The sequence below is a fragment of the Mustelus asterias genome, chromosome 12 (genome assembly GCF_964213995.1).
Source record: "Mustelus asterias chromosome 12, sMusAst1.hap1.1, whole genome shotgun sequence".
Taxonomy (NCBI): Eukaryota; Metazoa; Chordata; class Chondrichthyes; order Carcharhiniformes; family Triakidae; genus Mustelus; species Mustelus asterias.
Genome location: NC_135812.1, coordinates 100,510,204 through 100,526,932, shown reverse-complemented (window position 1 = coordinate 100,526,932; position 16,729 = coordinate 100,510,204). Strand labels below are relative to the sequence as shown.

At 43.2% G+C, this 16,729-nt stretch overlaps 1 protein-coding gene across 1 annotated transcript in view; it reads left to right on the top strand.

The window, feature by feature from the left end:
• aatkb (apoptosis-associated tyrosine kinase b) overlaps window positions 1–16,729 on the top strand; it is a 187,180-nt gene that overhangs the window by 38,893 nt on the left and 131,558 nt on the right. Inside the window, exon 3 of the mRNA XM_078226066.1 lies at window positions 10,241–10,374. Coding sequence (XP_078082192.1) covers window positions 10,241–10,374 — 134 coding nt within the window. The remainder of the gene's footprint in view (window positions 1–10,240; window positions 10,375–16,729) is intronic.

The window sequence follows — 16,729 nt, the reverse complement described above, 5'->3', positions numbered from 1 at the left end:
GTTCAGTTTAAGACGCGCTAATGTTCAGAGGACCCGGGTTCGAATCCCGCCAGGGCAGGTGGTGAAATTTGAATTCAATAAAAAATATCTGGAATTAAGAACCTACTGATTGACCATGAAACCATTGCCGATTGTCGGAAAAGCCCATCTGTTTCACTAATGTACTTTAGGGAAGGAAATCTGCATCCTTACCTGCTCTGGCCTACATGTGACTCCAGAACCACAGCAATGTGGTTGACTCTCAACTGCCCTCTGAAATGGCCGAGCAAGCCACTCAGTATGGGCAACTAGGGATGGGCAATAAAGGTGGCCAGCCAGCAATGCCCATGTCCCAAGAATGAATTTTTAAAAATTCAAATTCTCTTCCTGCACCTCGTGGTGCACTAAGGCACAGATTTATCTGTTTCCATAAGACCATAAGATATAGGAGCAGAATTACACCATTCGGCCCATTGGGTCTGCTCCACCATTCAATCATGGCTGATATGATTCTCATCCCCATTCTCCTACCTTTTTCCCGTAACCCGTGATCCCCTTATTGATCAAGAACCTATCTATATCTCTGTCTTAAAGGCACTCAGTGATCTGGCCACAGCCCTCTGTGGCAATGAGTTCCATAGTAATTCCTGCTACAGGTCATTAGTTTGTGCCAGGGACTTATAGCTTGGGGGAGCACCATTCCACATTAAGCATGGCTGACCAGGAGTCTCTCCCACTCTTACCACCAGCCATTGGTGTTTTTGGAAGGATTTGCAGGTTGACACTCAAGCCATTTGGCCGTATTGTGAACACACCTTCCTTAACCAGCAAGTCCTGGGGTGGGACTCGAACCTGGAGCTTCTGGCTCAGAGGTAGGGATGCTAACCCACTGCGCCACCAGAGATGCTGTTTGGCCTTCAATAACTCCCCTCAAGTTGCTATTCTTTATTGGTGAATCGCAACAGAGATTCTTTCCAAGGAGCCCCACATTCTCGAGGTCCTACCCTCCACATGCAATGTTTCCCTCCCATTTCTCAGAAGAAAAACCAAGGGCAGGAAGCCTGTTGGAACTGGCTGGTGCCCCAAATCACTGCCACCTTTGCCCAGTTGTTTGGCATGCAAAACAGGCCTGGGAGTTCTGGTCAAACCACATTGTTAACTTCCGAGAACAGTCTATTTCTGTGCTACAAACACCAGTAAACCAGTGATACTGTCCAAATGACTGCAGGTTAAATGTGTCCCTGGCTTCATTAAGAACTTTTCTGTTGATGCAATACTGTACTATACTAATAAAGAATCCAGTGTCACAACTGCTTTTTTAGCTTGTAACTTATAGCAAGAGGCAAATCCAGGGTTGAACGCATCTAGACGAACGTTTATAACCAGGTGCTTGATTTACCATGTATGGATTTTTCTCTGTAATCAATCTAATTGTAGGGGAACTAGCTAGGGTAAATGCATGGGGTTATGGGGATAGGGCCTGGGTGGGATTGTGGTCAGTGCAGACTTGATGGGCTGAATGGCCCCCTTCTGCTCTGCAGGATTTTATGATAATTGATGCTTTATATTTATCAAATGATAAAACAACCAGCAGCTGGACTGGCAAGATTCCAAATCCTATATCCAAAATACTTTTATTAAATTCTTTTTATGGGAGTTGATGGAGTGAATATCTCCAGTAACTGCAGCACCTGCTGGTAACTAAAGCTCTTGCTAGTTTTGTTATTCAAAGGCTGGCCTCTGACATTTAAAGTTTAATGGGTTGAATAAATATGAATTGTATCTTGGCAAGTTGAAAACATTGAGAATGGGTTGAATACTGAAACTGGGTGAGGAATACTCCTGTCAGAGGTGAGCCTTGTCACTTTATCACTCTCTCCTCTAAGTAGACCTTAAAATCTGCTTCAAGGCACAGTGGTTAGCACTGCTGCCTCACAGCGCCAGGGACCCGGGTTCAATTCCGGCCTTGAGTCACTCTCTGTGTGGAGTTTGCACATTCTCCCCGTGTCTGCGTGGGTTTCCTCCGGGTCCTCCAGTTTACCCCCACAGTCCAATGATTGTGTGGATTAGGTTGATTAGCCATGCTAAATCGACCCGAGTATCAGGGGGGTTAGCAGGGTAAATATGTGGAATTACGGGAATAGGGACAGGATGGAATTGTGGTCGGTGCTGACTCGATGGGCTGAATGGCCTCCTTCTGCACTGTAGGGATTCTACTCCTTTGACCAAACTTTTGGTCACTAGTATTTTCCTATGTAACTGGGTGCCAAATGTGTTTGATAACACCCTTGTAAAAGGCCTTGGGAAGGTTTTACCAAATTACATTCGATACTCTGCCACACAACAGACGTGTGAGGAAAGTTACAGCTGATGGATTAAAAGGGACAATAGCAACATCGATACAAACTGGGCTAAAGAAAATAGGAAGCAGAGAGTAATGGATATTTTTAGAGTTGGAAGAAGGTTTGTAGTGGTGTTCCCCAGGGGTCAGTATTGGGACCCTTGCTTGTCCTGATATATATTAATGATCTAGATCTTGTTGTACAGGGTTAGGGTTAGGGTTTGCAGATGACACAAAACTTGGAAGTATTGTAAAAATATGAATAGGATGGTGTAGAACTTCAAAAGGACATCAACTAGTTGGTGGAGTGGGCAGATCGGTGGCTGATAAAGTTCAATATGGAGAAATGTGAGGTAGGAAGAGCATGGAGAGACAATATAAAATAAGAGGTAAAGTTCTGAAGGGGTGGTAAGAGCAGAGGAACCTCGGTGTATAGGTGCATAGAACATTGAAGATGGCAGGCCAGGTGAAGAGAGTAGTTAATAAGGCATATAGTATTCTGAGCTTTATTAACAGGGCATAGAGTACAAGAGCAAGGAGGCTATGCCGAACCTCTACAGGATACTAGTTAGACCTCAGCTGCTATATGATGGACAGTTTTAGGTGCCTAGTATTAGGGTCCCAGACCAGAACCCCAAGTTATATAATGAAGAGGGACTGGACCCTAACCATCTTTCTATTTTGACATAAATGTGAGGAAAGGACGTTTCACTCCAGGAGTAATTTCACTGACAAATTAGGGATTTTAAAAAATCAAAACAAGCTTTATTCACAACACAGTCTAAGTATAACTCGAACAAAATGAAGCAGTTTAACTCTTCACACTTGAACAATCTTTAGACATGGAAAGAAACAACTTTAATTTCTAACTTACCACTATTTCAATTCCAAATAAGCAACATTCTTCCTATAGACTTAAAACCCACTTTAAATATAGTTAGCAAGCACAGATATACTTGCTCTAACTTGGGATAACAGCCTTGGAACTTCCAGAGAGATTTTGTTGAGAGAGAGAGAGAGGGCAGCCTTCTGTCTTCAATCAGCTCCAGTCAGCCACTGAACACAGAAAGCTGTTTCTCTCTCTGCCATACACCTAGCTCTTCCTATTTCTTTTTATATTAAAAAAAACCCCAGCTGCCATTCCTGTAAGCAAAAACAAAACCTCAGGGGAAATCTCCGTTTATAAACAACAGTCCATTAAGCCTCCCGCTAAATAAACACTACATGGCTAAAATGAGTAATTATCCTGCTGTCCAGCATCTGAGCTGTATGTTTTCCAGACACACTGACTGCCTGTAAAAAAAAACACTGAATCATAAAACATTCTACAGAAAGATTAGATTATCAATAGCACAGTATCATCACACTAGGAAGGATGTGAATGCATTGGAGAGAGTGCAATGGAATGGTTCCAGGGATGAGAATGTTCAGTTATGAGGATAGATTGGAGAGGTTGGGACTGTTCTCCTTGGAGAGGAGAAGGCTAAGAGCAGATTTGATAGAGATGTTCAGGGCTGGACAGAGTAGATGGGGAGAAACTGTTCCCGCACGTAAAAGAATCAAGAATGAAAGGGCACAGATTTAAAGTGATTTGCGAAAGAAACAAATGTGATGTGAGAAAAAGTTTTTTCACACAGCGAGTGGCTTGGGTCTGGAAAGCACTGCCTGGAAGTGTGGTGGAGGCAGGTTCAGTCGAAGCATTCAAGAGGGTTATGATTATTTGAATAGGATCAATGTGAAGTGGTAGGGGGGAATTACGGGGGAATGGCACTAAACCGTGATGCTCGTTTGGAGAGCCGGTGTAGACACAATGGGCCAAATGGCCTTCATCTGCATTGTAACGATTTTCTAATTCTGTCAAGGTAGAACACTCCAGATTACTCACCTTTCCATGAAATGTATGTATTCACTCGGACACCATGACAAGTTTCTTCATGCAAGAATATTGGAAAAGTGCAAATAATGCATAAATATAATTATCCTCAGTGAAAGTGAACAGCAATGAATTCACTCAAGACCAGGAAATAATGCATCAGTAAAGCACATTCTCAGAAGCGAAGAACAGTGAAACTTGAAAATGACTGGTACTGGTCCAAACTGGGTCCCATTTGAAAGTGTGCCCCACCTGAGAATCCAATGCACAACCTACTGTTTATTAAACAAATTTATTAACCAACAAAGCCATGGTGCCAAATCTTGTAAATCATCTAGTACAGCATCAAAGAAAAACAAAGAACGGTACAGCACAGGAACAAGTGTTCTCGCCCACCAAGCCTGCACCGACAAATGATGCCTTTTGAAACTAAAGACCTTTTGGCGCTACACAGTCCATATACATAGACAAAGCATACTGATCATAGAGAAGGAAAGGAGAGAGCACAGAATGCAGTGTTACAGTCATAGCTAGGGTGTAGAGAAAGATCAACTTAAAGCGAGATAGGTCCATTCAAAAGTCTGACAGCAGCAGGGAAGAAGCTGTTCTTGAGTCGGTTGGTACGTGACCTCAGACTTTTGTATCTTTTTCCCAACGGAAGAAGGTGGAAGAGAGTATGTCTGGAATGGGTGGGGTCCTTAATTATACTGGCTGCTTTTCCGAGGCAGCGGGAAGTGTAGACAGTGTCAATGGATGGGAGGCTGGTTTGCGTGATGGACTGGGCTACATCTGTAGTTTCTTGCGGTCTTGATCCATACCAAGCTGTGATACAACCGGAAAGGATGCTTTCTATGTATCTGTAAAAATCGGTGAGAGTTGTAGTGGACATGCCGAATTTCCTTTGCCTCCTGAGAAAGTAGAGGCATTGGTGGGCTTTTTTAACTATAGCGTCGGTGTGGGGGGACCAGGACAAGTAGGGGACATGTTCTGTTCCCAACTCTGATGAGCAGAATATATATGTTTTTTATTCATTCACAATGATAGAGGCTAAATTGTACCTGTGTAATGTATGTAGTTCTGTTACTTCTGGAGGCTTTAACGACTTTAACGAGGCCCATGATGTGGACCTCTTAGAATACAAGCTCCCAGATTAAGACAGTAATGACCTGTCCAATTAAGGAGCGCTGCATCATGTGAAGTGTCAGGGTTTCTGGCACTCTGGGTTTATACTCTGTACGGGGACGTACCTATCTGAGTGTTGTGTTCTATGTTAATAAATCTAAATTTGGTGAAGGGATACTAGCCGAGGAGGAGTTACTTCAGTTTCTTTGCACCATATTAAACAAAATATATTCATCTTAAATCTAGAGTTTTGTAATGAGATGTTATCCCTATGTAAACTAATACTTGTATCTATCGAAACATCTTTTTAAGATCATGTACTTGGGATCATGGGCTATGGTGCTGTGAGTATCTTCATAAAGATTATTTTACAAATATATATTTACTTTCTTGTATCTGTGCCTCAGGTATATAAACTGTAGCTTGGTAGTACAGGCCTTGAATATTGTTGAAAAGAGAGATCTGTTGCCATTACATTTTGACACATGCATATCAGGACAAACACAAGAATACCAAATTTCAAACGATCACCACAATTTACACTTGCAACTTTTTTTAATTATCTGGGATCTGAAGGAGCCCATCATTCCCTGTCATTTCCATCATGGCAACACCTCAGCGAATCAGTCAACTTATCAACCAATCAGCACCTTTTCTACCATGCTATGAATTGTGATAGTTTGAAATTTGGCATTCCTGCAAAGAACAAAGAACAATACAGCACAGGAACAGGCCCTTCGGCCCTCCAAGCCCGTGCCGCTCCCTGGTCCAAACTAGACCATTCTTTTGTATCCCTCCATTCCCGCTCCGTTCATATGGCTATCTAGATAAGTCTTAAACGTTCCCAGTGTGTCCGCCTCCACCACCTTGCCTGGCAGCGCATTCCAGGCCCCCACCACCCTCTGTGTAAAATATGTCCTTCTGATATCTGTGTTAAACCTCCCCCCCCGCTTCACCTTGAACCTATGACCCCTCGTGAACGTCACCACCGACCTGGGGAAAAGCTTCCCACCATTCACCCTATCTATGCCTTTCATAATTTTATACACCTCTATTAAGTCTCCCCTCATCCTCCGTCTTTCCAGGGAGAACAACCCCAGTTTACCCAATCTCTCCTCATAACTAAGCCCCTCCATACCAGGCAACATCCTGGTAAATCTCCTCTGTACTCTCTCCAAAGCCTCCACGTCCTTCTGGTAGTGTGGCGACCAGAACTGGACGCAGTATTCCAAATGCGGCCGAACCAACGTTCTATACAACCGCAACATCAGACCCCAACTTTTATACTCTATGCCCCGTCCTATAAAGGCAAGCATGCCATATGCCTTCTTCACCACCTTCTCCACCTGTGACGTCACCTTCAAGGATCTGTGGACTTGCACACCCAGGTCCCTCTGCATATCTACACCCTTTATGGTTCTGCCATTTATCGTATAGCTCCTCCCTACATTATTTCTACCAAAATGCATCACTTCGCATTTATCAGGATTGAACTCCATCTGCCATTTCTTTGCCCAAATTTCCAGCCTATCTATATCCTTCTGTAGCTTCTGACAATGCTCCTCACTATCTGCAAGTCCTGCCAATTTTGTGTCGTCCGCAAACTTACTGATCACCCCAGTTACACCTTCTTCCAGATCGTTTATATAAATCACAAACAGCAGAGGTCCCAATACAGAGCCCTGCGGAACACCACTAGTCATCATGTGGAGATGCCGGCGTTGGACTGGGGTAAACACAGTAAGAAGTTTAACAACACCAGGTTAAAGTCCAACAGGTTTATTTATGGTGGGGCCATAAAATGCGGTGTGGCTTTTGCTACCAAATAAACCTGTTGGACTTTAACCTGGTGTTGTTAAATTTCTTACTGTGAACACCACTAGTCACAGGCCTCCAGCCGGAAAAAGACCCTTCCACTACCACCCTCTGTCTCCTGTGACCAAGCCAGTTCTCCACCCATCTAGCCACCTCCCCCTTTATCCTATGAGATCCAACCTTTTTCACCAGCCTACCATGAGGGACTTTGTCAAACGCTTTACTAAAGTCCATATAGACAACATCCACGGCCCTTCCCTCGTCAACCATTCTGGTCACTTCTTCAAAAAACTCCACCAGGTTAGTGAGGCATGACCTCCCTCACCTGATGAAGGAGCAGAGCTCCGAAAGCTCCACTCACCTGATGAAGGAGCAGAGCTCCGAAAGCTCGTGATTCCAAATAAACCTGTTGGATTTTAACCTGGTGTTGTGAGATTTCTTACTGTGATCATGAGATAGAAAGAGCTACTGTTCGTTATCTCAGCAGAAGAATGACAAATGATTTGATTGCAGAACCTTCTTGGGTCTGGACTGCAATAGTCCCAATCCACTTCCTAGTGGAAAAGGCATTGTACTATAAAACAGTCCATAATTGAACACATCAGCAGTGCCATTCAGACATAATAATCACTGGTGTGGGAGATAAAAAGATTAGGATACTGTTCTGTTGTAGTTTTTTTTTCTCCCTTATTCTTTCTTGGGATGTGAGTGTTGTTATAATGTAACCAATGATAACACTGTGAGGATCAGCTGATTCAGCTGACCTGTTAGACAAGGTGACCAATGGCAAAATAATGTGGTGGTCAGCTGACCAGGTATAAATCAAAAGCAGATGGGGAGTGTGGGAAGCTTGTGTGGCTCAGGGTGTGGCCTGAGTGTTGGTGTAATGGAGTTTCTTTATTAAACCTTTTCTTTGATTTACATTGTGAAGTTAGTTCGAAAAGAACTAAAATTGCTTGCAACTGGAGTAACCTTACTCCGGATGAACAGCTATTGCTAGCATGGCCAGCCTTCATTACCCATCCTTAATTGCCCTTGGAGTGAGTGACTTGCTCAGCCATTTCAGAGGGGGAGTTGAGAGTCAACCCCATCCCTATAGGTCTGGAGTCACATGTAGGCCAGATCGGGTAAGAACGGCAGATTCCTTTCCCTAAAGGGCATTAGTGAACCAAATGGGTTTTTACAAGAATTGGTGATAGTTTCATGGTCACCATCACTGAGACTAGGGGTGAGATTTTACAGCCCCGTTGCAGCAGGGGTGAGAGCGGGGCCGTAAAATGCGGTGAGTCGTTCAGAAGTCCATTGACTTCGACGAGATCCGAAGATCCCAGCAGGAAGGACTGGAAAATTCAACTGCGCATTCGATTCTAAATTTTACGAATTAAATTTAAATTTGACCAGCTGCTATTATTTTTCATACATACAGTGCAGAAGGAAGCCATTTGGCCCATCGAGCCTGCACCGACAACAATCCCACCCAAGCCCTATCCCCATCACCCCATGTATTTACCCTGCTAATCCCCCTGACACTAAGGGGCAATTTAGCATGGCTAATCAACCTAACCCGCACATCTTTGGTGTGTGGGAGGAAACCAGAGCATCCGGAGGAAACCCACGCGGACACGGGGGGAACGTGCAAACTCCACACAGACAGTCACCCGAGGCTGGAATTGAACCCGGGTCCTTGGCGCTGTGAGGCAGCAGTGCTTGCCAACATGCCACCCCGGTGCTATGGTGGGATTTGAACCTGTGTCCTCAGTGCAGTAGCCTGCGCCTCTGGATTACTAGTCCTGTGACATTACCACTGCACCACCTTCTTCCCAAGTTAGAATAAAATGTCAGGACAAGAATAGAAAAAGCATTATTCTCGATCTGCCCATCTTGCACCTGATCTTCGAATGCCTGATCTAACACGAAAAGTGGAAACATGTCTCATTGGCCAATCCTGTCCCTTAGTGCGAGAAGTATCAATTTATCCAACAATATATAGTTCTGGCATAATTTTGATGGTGATTATGGCACAGGTCTGGCTTAAGAGAAAAAAGGGATGACAGTGTCGTGGATTTCAAATGTATTTAAATTAGTCACATTCATCGACATATTTGCAGTCTGTAAGTTTTTTTTATTCATTGGATGTGGGCATCGCTGGATGGGCCTGCATTTATTGCCCATCCCTAATTGCCCTTCAATTGAGTGGTTTGCTGGGCCATTTCAGAATCAACCACATTTCTGTGAGTTTGGAGTCACATGTAGGCCAGACCAGGTAAGAACGGCAGATTTCCTTCCCCAAAGGACATTAGTGAATCAGCTGGGGTTCTTTATATGACAGTCGATAGTGGTTTTGTGGTCATCATTAGACTTTTAATTCCAGATTTTTATTGAATTCAATTTTTGTAATGAGTCCTCGGCAGCAGATGTCCCTCCAACAAAATCCCTTTATTTACAATTCCAACAGCAGTACACAGTGCTATCAGTCAGCAGTCTACCTTCAGGAGTGCCAGAGGAACCGACACTCCAAGTTAAATACAAGGAAAAGACTCCCTGATTGGCCCATCAATTGGATCCTTAATCAGGGAGATGATATTCCAATAGGCCATGCTCAATAGCCTGATTGAAGTCATTACAATTTTCACCGTCTGCTGTGGTGGGATTTGAACCAGGGTCCCCAGAGCGTTACCCTGGGTCTCTGGATTACTAGTCCAGTGACAATACTGCTGTGCCTTTTAAGCAAATTTACTACAGTTCTGACTCAGTAAACAGTTGGGAGTTCATGGCAGTAACTCAACAGCGGGGAGAATATTACAACAACAGTTACTTCCCCCACTGACATTGAGTTTCATTTCAAAGCAACTTCCGCAATATATCAGGTCATTTATTTCATTTCTCAGCTGTGATATTTTGAACTGAGAGAAACTTTCTAAAAGGGCCAAAACAAAAGGTCATTCATGATTTCTGCCAAATTGAACGGTTTCATGTGAATGTTCTTGAAGAAAGTGACTGTAAAGTTTTATTTATTCAATAACATCATTGGGTTTTCCATCAAACTTCAGCAACGCTTGATCAATCTGGCAATCGACTAAAGCTCCTTGTCCGGCTTGTTATTTTACCAGATGGGATGCCGATTGGTGAGCTCACGTGGTCCTCCTCACTGGCTGTGGTAGCAGTGTCCTTCTCCGGCCTCTTCACCTTCATCTTCCTGATGCTTGCCTGCCTCTGCTGCAAGAAAGGAGACATTGGCTTCAAGGTAAGAAGTGCAGAAGGAAATGGGATGAATTAGATGTTGCTTTCATCTGCTCTCTATATGTTCCAGCAAACCTGTGAAAGCCCGGTGTAGGCTTTTGCAGGTACATATATATCGAAGAATGGTGCAGGAGTACCATGGAGAGTTGGAAATACAGGAATATTAAAGAATGTTTGCAGCTACAGGGTATCGAGAAGTGTTGTGGGTACAGTGTATTGAGCAGTGTTTGCAGGTACAGTGTATTGAGAAGTGTTTGTGGGTACAGTGTATTGAGAAGTGTTTGTGGATACAGTGTATTGAGAAAGGTTTGGGGGTAGTGTATCGAGAGGTCTTTGCAGGTACTGTGTATTGGGAAGTGTTTGCGGGTACAGTGTATTGAGAAGTGTTTGTGGGTACAGTGTATTGAGAAGTGTTTGTGGGTACAGTGTATTGAGAAGTGTTTGTGGGTACAGTATATTGAGAAGTGTTTGTGGGTACAGTGTATTGAGAAGTGTTTGTGCGTATAGTGTATTGAGAAGTGTTTGCGGGTACAGTGTATTGAGAAGTGTTTGTGGGTACAGTGTATTGAAAAGTGTTTGTGGGTACAGTGTATCAAGAAGTGTTTGTGGGTACAGTGTATTTAGAAGTGTTTGCAGATACAGTGTATCGAGAAGTGTTTGTGGGTGCAGTGTATCAAGAAGTGTTTGCAGGTACAGTGTATCGAGAAGTGTTTGTGGATACAGTGTATTGAAAAGTGTTTGAGGGTATAGTGTATTCATAAGTGTTTGTGGGTACAGTGTATTGAGAAGTGTTTGCGGGTACAATGTATTGAGAAGTGTTTGCGGGTACTGTGTATCGAGAAGTGTTTGCAGGTACAGTGTATCAAGAAGTGTTTGTGGGTACAGTGTGTTGAGAAGTGTTTGTGGGTACAGTGTATTGAGAAGTGTTTGTGGGTACAGTGTATTGAGAAGTGTTTGTGGGTACAGTGTATTGAGAAGTGTTTGTGGGTACAGTGTATTGAGAAGTGTTTGTGGGTACAGTGTATTTGGAAGTGTCTGTGTATACAGTGTATTGAGAAGTGTTTGCAGGTACCGTGTATTGAGAAGTGGTTGTGGGTACAGTGTATTGAGAAGTATTTGCAGGTACAGTGTATCGAGAAGTGTTTGCAGGTACAGTGTATCAAGAAGTGTTTGTGGGTACAGTGTATTGAGAAGTGTTTGTGGGTACAGTGTATTGAGAAGTGTTTGCAGGTACAGTGTATTGAGAAATGTTTGTGGGTACAGTGTATTGAGAAGTGTTTGTGGGTACAGTGTATTGAGAAGTGTTTGTGGGTACAGTGTATTGAGAAGTGTTTGTGGGTACAGTGTATTGAGAAGTGTTTGTGGGTACAGTGTATTGAGAAGTGTTTGTGGGTACAGTGTATTGAGAAGTGTTTGTGGGTACAGTGTATTGAGAAGTGTTTGTGGGTACAGTGTTTTGAGAAGTGTTTGTGGGTACAGTGTATTGAGAAGTGTTTGTGGATACAATGTATTGAAAAATATTTGTGGGTATGATGTATCGAGAAGTGTTTGTGGGTACGGTGTATCAAGAAGTGCTTGCAGGTACAGTGTATTGAGAAGTGTTTGTGGGTACAGTGTATTGAGAAGTGTTTGTGGGTACAGTGTATTGGGAAGTGTCTGTGTATACAGTGTATTGAGAAGTGTTTGCAGGTACCGTGTATTGAGAAGTGTTTGTGGGTACAGTGTATTGAGAAGTGTTTGCTGGTACAGTGTATTGAGAATTGTCTGTGTGTACAGTGTATTGAGAAGTGCCTGTGTGTACAGTGTATTGAGAAGTGTCTGTGTGTACAGTGTATTGAGAAGTGTTTGCTGGTACCGTGTATTGAGAAGTGTTTGTGGGTACAGTGTATTGAGAAGTGTTTGCTGGTACAGTGTATCGAGAAGTATTTGCAGGTACGGTGTATCAACAAGTGTTTGCTGGTACAGTGTATTGAGAAGTGTCTGTGTGTACAGTGTATTGAGAAGTGTCTGTGTGTACAGTGTATCAACAAGTGTTTGCTGGTACAGTGTATTGAGAAGTGTCTGTGTGTACAGTGTATTGAGAAGTGTTTGCTGGTACAGTGTATCGAGAAGTGTCTGTGTGTACAGTGTATCAACAAGTGTTTGCAAGTACAGTGTATTGAGAAGTGTTTGTGGACACAGTGTATTGAGAATTTTCTGTGTGTACAGTGTATTGAGAAGTGTTTGCTGGTACAGTGTATCGAGAAGTGTCTGTGTGTACAGTGTATTGAGAAGTGTCTGTGTGTACAGTGTATCAACAAGTGTTTGCAAGTACAGTGTATTGAGAAGTGTTTGTGGACACAGTGTATTGAGAAGTGTCTGTGTGTACAGTGTATTGAGAAGTGTTTGCTGGTACAGTGTATTGAGAAGTGTCTGTGTGTACAGTGTATTGAGAAGTGTTTGCTGGTACAGTGTATTGAGAAGTGTCTGTGTGTACAGTGTATTGAGAAGTGTCTGTATGTACAGTGTATTGAGAAGTGTCTGTGTGTACAGTGTATTGAGAAGTGTTTGCTGGTACAGTGTATTGAGAAGTGTCTGTGTGTACAGTGTATTGAGAAGTGTTTGCTGGTACAGTGTATTGAGAAGTGTTTGTGTGTACAGTGTATTGAGAAGTGTCTGTGGGTACAGTGTATTGAGAAGTGTCTGTGTGTACAGTGTATTGAGAAGTGTTTGCTGGTACAGTGTATTGAGAAGTGTTTGTGGGTACAGTGTATTGAGAAGTGTCTGTGTGTACAGTGTATTGAGAAGTGTCTGTGTGTACAGTGTATTGAGAAGTGTCTGTGTGTACAGTGTATTGAGAAGTGTCTGTGTGTACAGTGTATTGAGAAGTGTCTGTGTGTACAGTGTATTGAGAAGTGTCTGTGTGTACAGTGTATTGAGAAGTGTCTGTGTGTACAGTGTATTGAGAAGTGTTTGTGTGTACAGTGTATTGAGAAGTGTCTGTGGGTACAGTGTATTGAGAAGTGTTTGTGGGTACAGTGTATTGAGAAGTGTCTGTGTGTACAGTGTATTGAGAAGTGTTTGTGGGTACAGTGTATTGAGAAGTGTCTGTGTGTACAGTGTATTGAGAAGTGTTTGTGGGTACAGTGTATTGAGAAGTGTCTGTGTGTACAGTGTATTGAGAAGTGTCTGTGTGTACAGTGTATTGGGAAGTGTCTGTGTGTACAGTGTATTGAGAAGTGTCTGTGTGTACAGTGTATTGAGAAGTGTCTGTGTGTACAGTGTATTGAGAAGTGTCTGTGTGTACAGTGTATTGAGAAGTGTCTGTGTGTACAGTGTATTGAGAAGTGTCTGTGTGTACAGTGTATTGAGAAGTGTCTGTGTGTACAGTGTATTGAGAAGTGTCTGTGTGTACAGTGTATTGAGAAGTGTCTGTGTGTACAGTGTATTGAGAAGTGTTTGTGGGTACAGTGTATTGAGAAGTGTCTGTGTGTACAGTGTATTGAGAAGTGTCTGTGTGTACAGTGTATTGAGAAGTGTCTGTGTGTACAGTGTATTGTGAAGTGTTTGCTGGTACAGTGTATTGAGAAGTGTCTGTGTGTACAGTGTATTGTGAAGTGTCTGTGGGTACAGTGTATTGAGAAGTGTCTGTGGGTACAGTGTATTGAGAAGTGTTTGCTGGTACAGTGTATTGAGAAGTGTCTGTGTGTACAGTGTATTGAGAAGTGTCTGTGTGTACAGTGTATTGAGAAGTGTCTGTGGGTACAGTGTATTGAGAAGTGTCTGTGTGTACAGTGTATTGAGAAGTGTCTGTGGGTACAGTGTATTGAGAAGTGTCTGTGTGTACAGTGTATTGAGAAGTGTTTGCTGGTACAGTGTATTGAGAAGTGTCTGTGTGTACAGTGTATTGAGAAGTGTCTGTGGGTACTGTGTATTGAGAAGTGTCTGTGTGTACAGTGTATTGAGAAGTGTTTGCTGGTACAGTGTATTGAGAAGTGTCTGTGTGTACAGTGTATTGAGAAGTGTCTGTGTGTACAGTGTATTGAGAAGTGTTTGTGGGTACAGTGTATTGAGAAGTGTCTGTGTGTACAGTGTATTGAGAAGTGTCTGTGTGTACAGTGTATTGAGAAGTGTCTGTGTGTACAGTGTATTGAGAAGTGTTTGTGGGTACAGTGTATTGAGAAGTGTCTGTGTGTACAGTGTATTGAGAAGTGTTTGTGGGTACAGTGTATTGAGAAGTGTCTGTGTGTACAGTGTATTGAGAAGTGTTTGTGGGTACAGTGTATTGAGAAGTGTCTGTGGGTACAGTGTATTGAGAAGTGTCTGTGTGTACAGTGTATTGAGAAGTGTTTGCTGGTACAGTGTATTGAGAAGTGTCTGTGTGTACAGTGTATTGAGAAGTGTCTGTGTGTACAGTGTATTGAGAAGTGTCTGTGTGTACAGTGTATTGTGAAGTGTCTGTGTGTACAGTGTATTGTGAAGTGTCTGTGGTTTCAGTGCTGATTCATGTTCAGTTCTTCTTGCTGTCCTGACAACCTGTGCCAAAGGCTGTCAATAAGCTGCCTCTTCGCATGTTACTCTTTAGTGAGGTTTCATTCAGAGGACAGGATGCCTCAAGGAGAGATGCCAGCGAAAGTGTTGACATTTTCCTGAGGGACTGGGACAAAGTGACACAAAATGAAATGATGACGGTCTGATGTACTTTGTGAAATAAAAGCAGAGCATAGACTAGGAAACAGAGAAACCGTCGACCAACCAGAACACCAGCCCTCCTGCCCCAATGGATATCACATTCCACCAGTTGTCAGCTTGGCTACAAGATACAGCACCTTGCAGTGCACCCAAATCAGCTTTTATACCAGTGTGTTTAGCTAACAGAGTATTCAGCACCTTGACAGTGTCAGCACCATCATTTCAATCATTGGATATCATCTTAGCCTAACGTGCAGTTTGGGAATTCGGTGGAATTGGGAATAATGCCAGCTTTATATCCTTGCCTTACTCTGCTTTTGTTGAATTCAGTAGAGAGTGAGCCCGGACGGGATACAAAACATCTCCTTGCACCAGAGCTGATCGGTTTCCAGAAGGGCAGCTTAGTTTAAAATAGCCCACAATTATTTTTGGAAAATCAGTAAATATTTAGAGGTTACTGTTGCTGGAGCGTGCATGTGCTGGGAGCCCAGGGGAGGAAACAACTTCTGGCAAAGCAGAAGAAATGTTAAAGGATTTTCCGCTTGGTTTGAAAGATGGAACATTTGCGTCTCTGGCTCATTGGCTGGCCCTGAAGCTTTGGCTAGGTGGAGACCTGAAAGCAGCCCGATGAGCTTGCTCCTTGTGGGAAGGGTCCGTGGTAAAATCAGGAATGCAGAGGTGTTGTGGGTAGACATGAACAGGCATCACCCTGTTCCAACACCACCATTTCTCGTAAACTCAGCCGACTTGCACCTTTCTCGATTGTTTCACCTGGTTAGAAGAGAAGCGGGAGGTCCTTGCATTCATATGGTGCCTTTCGCAACGTCTTGGTGTCCCAAAGTGATTCACAGCCAAGAAGCACTTTTGAAATGTAGCCCCTGTTGTAATGTAGGAATTATGGCAAGATGGGTATGGAGGGTAAGGTGGGTCTAGAGGGTTATGGGCCCAACGTGGGCAAGTGGGACTAGCTTAGTGGTTAAAAAAAAAGGGTGGCATGGACAAGTTGGGCCGAAGGACCTGTTTCCACGCGGTAAACCTCTATGACTCTAATTTGAGCACAGCAAGATTCCACAAGCAGCCATCAGCCAATAGCCAGACTAGCAGGGCATTCTTTTCTAATCATGTTGGCTGAGGGATGAATATTCTTCATCCTGCAGTGATCCCTGGGAAGGCTCCAAAGAAAGCACCGTGCTTGTCAAAACCATTTCATTTTGAAGTGTACACAAAGCGGGATAATCACTGGACCTGCATGGATGCACAAATTGGTTGGTAGCTGGCTTGGCAAAGTGTTAATCCATGTACTGTTTCAGGTTGTACATTCATCATAGCGAAGCTGCATCACTTCACCTGCCATCGGGTTAATTGTGAGATTTGTGTTGCATTTTCAGATGCAATTAATACATTTAACACTTTGGGAAAATGAAGCTAGACCTGATGATTTTCAGATGATTTTTCTGATAGTATTTTTTGGTCATAATTGATGGTATGCCTGAGGAGGTAATTTTTTTTTTTGTGCTTCAGCTATCTCAGAGGAACTATTTGAGTTATACAGCTGGCAAGTTGCTTGAATTCACTGCTGCATTCCACCCCCCCCCCCCCCCCCTTTATTTATTTCTTGTTGTTTGATGCTGCTACCTTTTTGTTTTGTTATTGAAGCCACTTGTCCAGTTCATTCGCAGGAACCTGTA